The sequence below is a fragment of the Gobio gobio genome (assembly GCF_949357685.1).
Source record: "Gobio gobio genome assembly, chromosome: 22".
Lineage (NCBI taxonomy): Eukaryota > Metazoa > Chordata > Actinopteri > Cypriniformes > Gobionidae > Gobio > Gobio gobio.
In genome coordinates this window covers 42,331,310-42,342,775 of record NC_137118.1, presented here as the reverse complement: position 1 = coordinate 42,342,775, position 11,466 = coordinate 42,331,310, and the positions used below count along the sequence as shown (strand labels likewise).

The window sequence follows — 11,466 nt, the reverse complement described above, 5'->3', positions numbered from 1 at the left end:
TCTTCTATCAGCTTGAATCAGTCGGCCCATTCTCCTCTGACCTCTAGCATCAACAAGGCATTTTCGCCCACAAGACTGCTGGATTGATGTTTTTCCCTTTTCACACCATTCTTTTGTAAACCCTAGAAATGGTTGTGCGTGAAAATCCCAGTAACTGAGCAGATTGTGAAATACTCAGACTGGCCCGTCTGGCACCAACAACCTAGCCTGGCTCCGCCCTCCTACGTACTTCCGCTCAATTTTCATTTTCCTTCAGTACTAGGTCTGGGACTGCTGTATATGCTTAGGTTTTCGCCCGAACAATTTTTTACCGGTCCAATCAGCGAACAGAGGGAGTGGCTGAGAGCGATGACGTTGATGTCGTGCGCTAGTTTGAGTTGTAGTTCAGTAATGGCGGCGGTGAAAGATGCGAGTGTGTGGCAGCGCTGACGAATGTCCAGAAGTTAAAACCGGAGTGTGGCGAGGTGGACGAGCGAGCGACACCGGTGTGCGTGATTGAGACACAGCGGTCTCGAGTCCTCTCATGAGGGAGCGCGGAGTTATATAAGGACGAGCGACACCGGTGAAGGACGAGAGAGGACCAGGCCTGGATTTTAAGTTGTGTTTTGTTATGTTTGTGCGCGGCAGTCGTCCGTGAGGGGCTGCCGCTTTTACTTTCATTTTGTGTTTATTATTTGATTAAAAGTTGTTAAACGTTCGCCGGTTCCCGCCTCCTTCTTCCCTGAACAAATGAACTCCCGTTTCACGGAGCAAGAACAATCACTGCTGTACTGCTGATGTTGTGGTCTGGGAAAAGTCTTTCAGCTCGCTCCGTTAGTGGTTAAGGAGTTGCTGAAGCCGTCCAACACCCACCACCCGCGAGAAAAGCCCAGGCTGAATTATCGACTGCTTTTGACAAACACCAGGTCGTGTGGTAATGTAATAGCTGTCTGAATCCACACCTCTGACTTTTCAAGAATATATCACTTCAAAACTCACTGTTTATATCCTTTATAGACCCTTTCAGAGCACTGTGTGGTTGCGTGAGCTGTAATTTGCATTTCTAGACTTGTATTTCTTTAAATACTGGCAAGTGTTTACAAGAGCAAAATATCTCATCACCGCTCAAAAAATAAAAGAAGAAAAGCACGTAAACATTTGAATTGGGCTGTTATTCACGGCAGCATTTATTCTTATCATACCAAGCATATGACATTTTATTGACAGCATACAATCATGTTATGATTGCACGAGATATGCACCACGAGAGCAGCGCGCTCCGATCACAAAATTCTCCTCTCCACCGTGAATAAATCACAATCCGAATGCACAAGGTTTTATCACTGACACTGAGGTGGTGTGCACAGTTAATGTGAGAATCAAAGGCGAACGGCGCGTGACATACGTCACGACCAAACGTTAGCGATTGGTTAGGCAGATCCAGAGTGACTCTTGGCAAATCCAATAGTTTTAAACTTCAACAGAGAACCCGCCTTCAAGGAAGTAAACGCTTGTAAATGGAGAGTGGCCAGACTCTATGTACAAATGAAATGTACGTACGAGAGTCTGGTAAAACCAGGCTACCAACAACCATGCCACGCTCAAAATTGCTTAAATCACCTTTCTTTCCCATTCTGACATTCCGTTTGGAGTTCAGGTGATTGTCTTGACCAGGACCACACCCCTAAGTGCATTGAAGCAACTGCCATGTGATTGGTTGATTAGATAATTGCATTAATGAGAAATGTAACAGGTGTTCCTAATAATCCTTTAGGTGAGTGTATATATTAGTCACAGTTGAAGCGAATATCGTTGATCATCTAGCAAGGCCGCATATTAAGGTCTGGGTAGATTAGATGGTAGGCAAGGAATCAGTTCTCATAATAAACGTGTTGGATTCAGGAGAAATGGGAAGAATAAAGATCTGAGCGACTTTGACAAGGGTCAAACTGTTATGGCAAGGTAACTGGGTCAGAGTGTCTCTGAAACGCCAAAGCTTGAGTGTTGCTCCCGGTCAGCAGTGCTGAGAATTTACCAACCGTGTCTGAGGAGGGACAAACCGCCGTCAGAGGGTCTAAGGCTCATCGATGCACGAGGGCAACAAAGGCTATCCCGTCTGCCAACAGAAGGTCTACTGTGGCACAAATCACACAAACATTTATTGATGTTCATGCCTTGGCTACATATACTATTTGTCTGCTTTTTGACTGATTATGTGATGACAAAAGTTCTAAAGATGTCAACATTTTTGTGTCTTTAATAAATCCTGACAGTAGTTTTTAACACCAAAAGAGGGTTTGCACTGGCGCAAGCTGTTAGTAAATCTGTCCCTTTATATTTTACATCAAATTAGGCTAAGAAAATACTTTTTAGCAAAAACTGTACTTCATTCTGGATTACATCAGATCACCATTCTCTTAATTAAACATGCAATATAATGAGATAATTTGACAAAAAATTTGTATACTATGGTTTGAATTGCATTCTAAAAAGATAGAGTGTGCATGCTGGAGTTTCCTTCTGCGCTCAGCCATAGACAAAGAGAATCGCGGTTAAAGCAAGAGGGCGACCCTCTCAGACAGAACAAAAGGATCATGGGTACTCCCGTCTGTGATGTGGCTCAGACCGGCTGTGCTGCATCATATTTTCTGTGTGCACTGAAAGATCCAGCGATTAAGAAGCAATATGCAGCCGCACGCACACAGGACCCGAATGAAAGAGATGAATGCAACGAGTCCCCGGGGTGCCCGCAAATGACGGGGCCCGACACTTATAAAAGAGCATCTATAATCATCAGAGACCCACCCGCCGCTGTGAGGGGAATTCATAATGCATTCGTACATATGCTAGATTGACCACAGGAGCAGGACGGAGATAATGCTTTCATTTATGCATTGCATTTCTTTTTAAATAATTATGAATTTAAACTAATTTTTATATTAAGCAAGCATGTCATTGTTTATGTTGATGTTTATAGGTGTGTGTATGTGGATGGATGGATGGATGGATGGATGGATGGATGGATGGATGGATGGATAGATAGAAAAATAGATGGATAAAACGATGGATAGATGGATAAAACGATAGATCGATAGATAGATGGATGGATGGATGGATGGATGGATGGATGGATGATAGATAGATAGATAGATAGATAGATAGATAGATAGATAGATAGATAGATAGATAGATAGATAGATAGATAGATAGATAGATAGATAGATAGATAGATAGATAGAAATAGATGAATGGATAGATAGATAGATAGATAGATAGATAGATAGATAGATAGATAGATAGATAGATAGATAGATAGATAGATAGATAGATAGATAGATAGATAGATAGATAGATAGATAGATAGATAGATAGATAGATAGATAGATAGATAGATAGATAGATAGATAGATAGATAGATAGATAGATAAAACGATGGATGGATGGATGGATGGATGGATGGATGGATGGATGGATAAAATGATGGATGGATGGATAAAATGATGGATAGATAGATAGATAGATAGATAGATAGATAGATAGATAGATAGATAGATAGATAGATAGATAGATAGATAGATAGATAGATAGATAGATAGATAGATAGATAGATAGATAGATGAATGGATAGACAGATAGATAGATAGATAGATAGATAGATAGATAGATAGATAGATAGATAGATAGATAGATAGATAGATAGATAGATAGATAGATAGATAGATAGATAGATAGATAGATAGATAGATAGATAGATAGATAGATAGATAGATAGATAGATAGATAGATAAAACGATGGATGGATGGATGGATGGATGGATGGATGGATAAAATGATGGATGGATGGATAAAATGATGGATAGATAGATAGATAGATAGATAGATAGATAGATAGATAGATAGATAGATAGATAGATAGATAGATAGATAGATAGATAGATAGATAGATAGATAGATAGATAGATAGATAGATAGATAGATAGATAGATAGATAGATAGATAGATAGATAGATAGATAGATAGATAGATAGATAGTTAGTTGGCTGGTTGTCGGCCATCTTGAATTCCCCCTCTGGGATCTATATATAATGATAGTGTTCAGATCTTGCACTGCCTGCACATTCCTGCAGGTTATATAAACATGCTTTCAGGTTTGACCTCTCTGGTCTGGGCCAGCTATTCAATCCGTGACAAACACACATTTACACATCACTGACTTCCTGAAGAAGTTTAAAGCAACACTAAATATCACATTCAATCTTTCTGGGGAAATCATTGAGTCAATGATTACAGTTTTTTGACCCGTTGTTGTTCTTCTCGTACTGGTCTTAAGCTGCACTTGTGTGCTTTGGTCTTCCAAATGTTTGCTCATAGTAAATTATTTTCTGTTGAACATTTCTTTTTTTTAATGTACAGATTTAAATTCCCTCATCTGATAATCCAGGTTATGCACATTTCGCAATTCCAACATGCTTTTATCATCCATCTGGAAATTTTTCTGCGTATTTTAAAACGTATACTATTAATATAATACTAAAGCAATAATGGAAATGACACCTTTCTGGGAAAACCAGTGAGTTAATGATTAAAATTGTGTTTTCCCCTCTTTTATGCTGCTCTTGTTTACTTTGGTATTTCAAACGTTTGCTCAAAGTAAATCGTTGTTTGTTTCGAGGGAACATTTAATAAACAGTTTAATATTTCCTCATTTAATAATCCTGGTCATGCACATTCTTCCAAAATGGTTTTAAGTTCTTTAAACACTCTCATATGTATTTTGATAGTATTTCTTGGCCCTGAGTGTTCAGTAACATGTTGACCTCTGTGTGCAGGGGTCAGGTGCCTGCCGAGGCAGAAAACAATTACTTAGGAATTGCCAAAACACTGGAAATGTACGGAGTCGATCTGCACCCTGTGTTTGTAAGTACAGCCCACAAGCGTTCATGCTGGAACTATCAACATTTATCTTTTCTATCAATGATTGAATTCTTCTTTGCATTTCTCCTCTGCTCTTGTTTCTTTCTCAGTCTAGCTTTCTAATACGCCTGGCATTTTATACTATGAATGTTGTCAGCTGCTTGCGTTCTTCTATTATAAGTCGCTTAAAGGGATAGTTCACCCAAAAATAATAATTTACTCATCATTTACTCCCCCTCAAGTTGCTCTGTATGGGTTTCTTTGTTCTGTTGAACACAAAGGAATATATTTTGAAGAATGCGGGCAATCAAACAGTTACAGGTCCCCATTGACTTCCATATGGAAAGAAAATACTATGGATATGTAAATGTAATGTCATTCATATGTCTTTTCAGGGAGAAAAACAATCGGAGTACTTCCTTGGACTGACGCCTGTCGGGGTTGTGGTTTACAAAAACAAAACGCAAGTCGGGAAATATTTCTGGTAGGTTGCTGTTTAAACTGCATTATTAACCTGTTAAAGGAATTATTCAACCGGAGTCCCATTTAGCAGCTTAAATTTGGGTCTGTTCTTCTCATAATGCTGACTTTGACTTCTTTAGACGACTTGGAGTATAGCACACAAGTCATATGGGCTATTGTTAGGTTATGATACGTTAAAGCTGCACTATGTAACTTTTCCGTCCGCTAGAGGTCGCCTGTTCAAAACAAAGGCGTGGTTTGATGATGCCAAGTTTGAGCACAGAATCTTGGGACATGTGGTCTTCACCTCCCAGCCGGTGGAAAAGAATCGGGATTGGACTCGGGCAGAAATCATGTTCATGGATGTGATTATTAACGTTACTGTAGTCTGAAGCAGAGCAGGAGCGAGTGTTGTGGAACTGAGCAAGGCTGCTGGAACGATTGTTAATAAGATTAAGGCAATACACACCTCGCGAGCAGCGGGACTTTTATTATGACACAGTTGCCATTTCCGCTTCTCCGGGTATGAGGAAACGCAGCTCTGTTTATCATATTAGATAGATCTGAGTGTGTTGAAAATGATGTTGTGACGTTACTCTGTGCGTTCTCTCGGCGGCTGCTATGACACTTGTTCACACTGCAGTGAGAGTAAAGCGTTTCTGCAAAATAAAACCGGAAACCGAGTGGAACGCAGATATGACAACATCGACAGGCGACTTCCTCACACGTCCGGGTTCCTTGGTTAAAATAGCAATTTCTCACGATTTACAAATAGTTGGAAACATTTGGGATATTGTAAGTACTCAACTGAACAAAATATATAACACTGGCCTAGTGGTTTTTGGATATTTTACTGAAAATGTTACATATTGCAGCTTTAATGGTGCTTTTGTATCATTTTTAAAGGTCCTGTTCTTCGTGGTCCCATTTTTCAAACTTTAGTTAGTGTGTAATGTTGCTGTTAGAGCATAAATAATACCTGTAAAATTATAAAGCTCAAAGTTCAATGCCAAGCGAGATATTTTATTTAACAGAAGTTCCCTTTCAAAGCCTACAGCGAACGGCCGGTTTGGACTACATCCCTGTACTCCCTGCTTTAATTACGTCAGTAGAACAGTTTGTTGACTAACCTCCGCCCACAAGAATACGCAAAAAAGGGGGCGTGGTTTTGTTGCTCTCCCACGTGGAGAAGAGGAAGTGTTGCGTTCGGTTGCGTTTGTAGTGTGTTTGTCGCCATGTCGTCCAGATGCTGTTATTTTCATCCCGGAGTCAAATCACCTTTGTGGCTCAAATTGATACGGTAATATAGACATGTTTACAATAACATTGAGCGCATGCATCTCCCCGTTATGGTAAGAGGCGTGACCTTTCCGGGCAACGTGCGCTAAGCTGCTGTCGAATCACAACACGGGAACCGCTGGCACAATCAGAACTCGTTACGTATTTCTGAAAGAGGGACTTCATTGAACAGGGAAATCTTTCAAGCCGTTTTTAGGACAATGAAAACAGCGGTATACAGATGAGTAAATTGTGTGAAAAATATAGTTTTTTTTTACACGCGAAACATGAAAACATGTTATATGGCACACTGTAAACACAATCAAAGCTTCAAAAAAACAGGAAAAAACGGGACCTTTAAGCATGGAACAACTGTTCATTGAAACAAAAATTATTTGGAACGATGAGTTCATTTTTAATTTTTGGGTGAACTATTCTTTTAAACAGATTATTATATTAATTATATGATATGATATTATTACTCTTCACTCTTGTCATTCTGTTTTGATTTATATTTGTACAAAATGTTAAAAAAATAACTTTTAATATTTGTTTTTTCAGGCCTAGAATTACGAAAGTGTATTTCAAGGAAACACAATTTGAGCTGCGGGTTATGGGCAGAGATGTAAGTCTTCTTTTTATTAGAACATCACAATAAATGATATAATAATTATAGATGTGTTTCAGATGTGTGATCCACATGCAAACATTGCATTATATTATTGCCCAGCACTAATCTATTAAATGTGACTATAAGGCATGAAGAAAGGAAAATATTATAAATATTAAAGGAACACACCCCTATTATTGAAATTTGGCTCATTTTCCGTCTCCCCTAGAGTTAAACGGTTGAGTTTAACAGTTTTCGAATCCATTCAGCCGATCTCCGGGTCTGGCGCTAGCACTTTTAGCATAGCTTAGCATAGATCATTGAATCTGATTAGACCGTTAGCATCTCGCTCAAAAATGACCAAGAGTTTCGATATTTTCCTATTTAACACTTGACAACATGACAACCTAAATGGGACAAATATCGAAACTCTTTGGTCATTTTTGAGCGAGATGCTAACGGTCTAATCAGATTCAATGATCTATGCTAAGCTATGCTAAAAATGCTACCGCCAGACCCGGAGATCTGCTGAATGGATTCGAAAACTCTAGGGGAGTCGGAAAATGAGCCTTTTCTCAAAAAAAGTGCAGTGTTCCTTTAATATCATGATTTTCCGTAAAGCGATTTTGAAACTGTTATACAGATACATTTTGGCTTGACATTCTCCCTTCAGTGTTGACCCTGTGTTCAAAAACACAACACTGAGGCTTTGTTTCTCTATTTGAAGCAAGCAACAAAATTCATATATAAAACTGCTTTACTTGACTTCATTGCGGCTGCTTCCATAACATCGATTTCCCCCTAATCGTGGCCACTGGGAGGAAAATCCTTTATGAGGAGTCAATGAAAATCCTATCATTGATTGAGTGTTATGACTGGCCTTAAGCCTCTTGTGAGTCTTCCTTGAAAGTGTCTATAACCCGTTTCCTCCAGGGGCCAATTTAACCTGCGCGTGAAGGCGTCTTCTCATTCGAGGACTCTGCCCTTAATGACCCTCTTCATCTAACCTAGTGAGAACAGACTAATTAGAGCACATGAGGGGCACCACTGGTGATGGGACAACAGATACACATACTAATATCACTTCCCTGTTTCTTTGCAGTGTAATGAGACGTCGTTCTTCTTTGACGCCCCCAGTAAGACGGCCTGCAAGAACCTGTGGAAGTGCTGCGTGGAGCATCATACCTTCTTTAGGTAGACCAACCATTTTCTAAGTGATATCAAATGCAGGGTGATTGTCATCAGCTACATTTACATATATGCTTTTAGCAGATGTTTTTATCCAAGAGAGGAATAAAGAAACCACCAGAGAGGAACAGATAAGGTGAACGTTTTGGAGAGTTACTTTTTGCCTCGTGAAGGAACAACAAGGCATCGCTCATTCAGTGACCTTAGCTGGTGGGAGGGAGTTTAATCTTATATGAGAGAATTGAGGTAGGGAGTTGCTGTTCCGTTTGTAGTTCTGAAGGCTAATTTTAAAGCCTTAAATTTGATTCTGACCACAATCAGGAGATCAGGAGGGGTGTGACATGGGTTCCAGACGTGCTGCTGCGTTCTGGATCATTTGCAGGGACTTAGTTGCGCTGGCCGGAATACCTGCTAGTTGAGCGTCACAGTTGTCCAGTCTTGAGATGACAAGAACATGGACAAGTTTTTGTTGCATACTCTGACAGGAAGAGTCTGATTTTCCTGATGATGTAAAAAGCAAACCATATAATAAAAGGTGCACTCTAAAAAATGCTGGGTTAAAAATAACCCAAGTGGGGTTGAAAATGGACTAACCCAGCAATTGGTTTGTTTTAAGCAAACATTTAACCCAATTGCTGGGTTAAAACAACCGAATTGCTGGGTTAGTCCATTTTCAACCCAACTTGGGTTATTTTTAACCCAGCATTTTTACAGTGTGATAAAATAATAAAAAATATATAGATATGATAACAAGTTTTGAAACACTCAAAGAGAAATACTCTAGCCTGACGTTGTCATACTCAATTCTAGTCAGAATATGAGTCGGATACTACTCCGTTAGGCTGTGATTATGGGGCGTGTTTTAACCGAACCAGGAAAGACCTCAATTGGATAGACCTAGAATCAGGAGAATCAGAGCAACGGAGCGACACATTAACATTAGTTGTCAATTATGCAAATTTTAGCAGACAACCCTGCCAAAAAACACATATTTTACCCCCCAAACGCCATTTTTTCCGGAGAACCCTCTGGAAAGCTATTGGGCTTGTTTTGGGCTAGTTTTGAGTAGGGTTTGGGCGGGTTTTGTTGTGAAAACTTGGCAACCCTGTCTGCACGCACGCTGGAAGAAGTAGAAGAAGAAGATGAGTGAAAACGATCTTTGCCGGTGTTGTAAAAAATAATTTAAGTATACACGAAGTACTTACCAACACGATCATCGTTTTTGAGAGAAATAGTAAAGCTGAATGCATATCCGAACACGTTCTCCGTTTAGTAAACGAATTCAATGACGTGGATGATTACGTCACTGTTGATCATCTGTCCATCATCGTATAAAGCCCGCCCTGACAATTTGATTGGTCTGAACAGCTTCTGTTCAGGCATAGTTGCTCCACAACGGATCAAGTCCAGACCGAACTGCCTGACCTCAAATATTGTGGGCGGGACTAAGTTCGGCTGGCATCCAGGCTAGAAATACTTATTAGAAACACAAGACTTCTACCGATACCTACATTTGCGACATTTTGTTAATATGAAGATGAAGAATGCGGCTGAGGCAGGGAAAGTCATAATGGAATTGTCCAGAAAAGCATACAACTCAGATTTGTTTGGTAGAATTATTTCATGCATATATAAATGTCTATTAAATCTTAAAGGGTTAGTTCACCAAAAAACAAAAATTTGATGTTTTTCTGCTTACCCCCAAGGCATCCAAGATGTAGGTGTCTTTGTTTCTTCAGTAGAACACAAATGAAGATTTTTAACTTCAACCGTTGCTGCCTGTCAGTCGTATAATGCATGTGAATTGGGTCCAATTCTATTAGAGTAAAAATAACATACAACTTCAAATTAAACCCTGCGGCTCGTGGCGACACATTGATGTCTTAAGACACGAAACGATCGGTTTCTGCGAGAAACCAAGCAGTATTTATGCTATTATTTCACCTCATATCAGACGAATGTCATCAGCTCTCCAGACTGCCATAACTTCCTGTGAATAAGGTCAAAATACCGGCGCGATCATAGATATACACATAGATGCCTCATTAGTGCCTGCGCGGATCAGTCGAATGAGGTTTCTATGTATATATTTCTATGATCGCGCTGGTATTTTGACCTTATTCACATATATTTGTATGTTGTGTGCGTATGTTTTTGATAAGAAGATATTTGATATATAGTATCTGATGTACATCTGATTGAAATGTAATGTTTATCTGAGAAAAATTAAATAATAATAAATAAAAAAAGTAAAGAGCAAACCTGCATGACCGGACCGTTGTTGAACTTGTAAAAAAAATTGTATTTGAAATAAAGCTTGAATAGAATATAATAAAATATAGATGTTAGATGAAAAACACATTTCAGTTGCCAAGGCGTTTCTAATTTTCATTCAATTTAAGTGAAATTTGAAAAATGCTAATCAAATAAATTAAAGGAATGTTTTTAGAAATAGGGCTTATTCAACTTCTTTCCAACATTTAGATATGTGGGCAAATCCATTTTTGTCTCAGTGCATGCATTGTTTTAGTTTGCCAGGGTTGCCGTTAGCTTAGCTTAGCATAATGAATGGAATCCTATGTTGCCAGCTAGCATGTCCCGAGTAAAAGTGATCCAAAAAGAAAAAACCTACCCTTATTACTTCTTGTTGCCTGCTTATTCACAACGAATAGACTAGGCGATTTCCTAGGCAGATATTAACATGGGACTATATTATGGGGAAGCACAGGCGAAGCACTGTTACTTGGGCGCAGAGATATCACGCAACACATGAAATCCCCAAACTTTGATTTCATGTGTTGCGTGATATCTCTGCGCCCCAGTAGCAGTGCTTCGCCTGTGCTTCCCCATAATATAGTCCCAAGTTAATATCTGCCTAGGAAATCGCCTAGTCTTAATCTGCATCGTTATTTGTATTCGTTGTGAATACGCAGGCCACAAGAAGTAATTAGGTGGGGTTTTTTTTTTTTTTTTTGATCACTTTTACTCTGGACATGCTAGCTGGCAACATAGCTTAGCATAATGAATGGAATCCT

General features: G+C 39.3%; 1 protein-coding gene across 1 annotated transcript in view; it reads left to right on the top strand.

Annotated features, from left to right (window-relative positions):
* epb41l4a (erythrocyte membrane protein band 4.1 like 4A) overlaps nt 1-11,466 on the top strand; it is a 103,078-nt gene that overhangs the window by 61,432 nt on the left and 30,180 nt on the right. The window contains exons 7-10 of the mRNA XM_079805012.1: nt 4,809-4,896; nt 5,289-5,377; nt 7,195-7,258; nt 8,346-8,437. Coding sequence (XP_079661138.1) covers nt 4,809-4,896; nt 5,289-5,377; nt 7,195-7,258; nt 8,346-8,437 — 333 coding nt within the window. The remainder of the gene's footprint in view (nt 1-4,808; nt 4,897-5,288; nt 5,378-7,194; nt 7,259-8,345; nt 8,438-11,466) is intronic.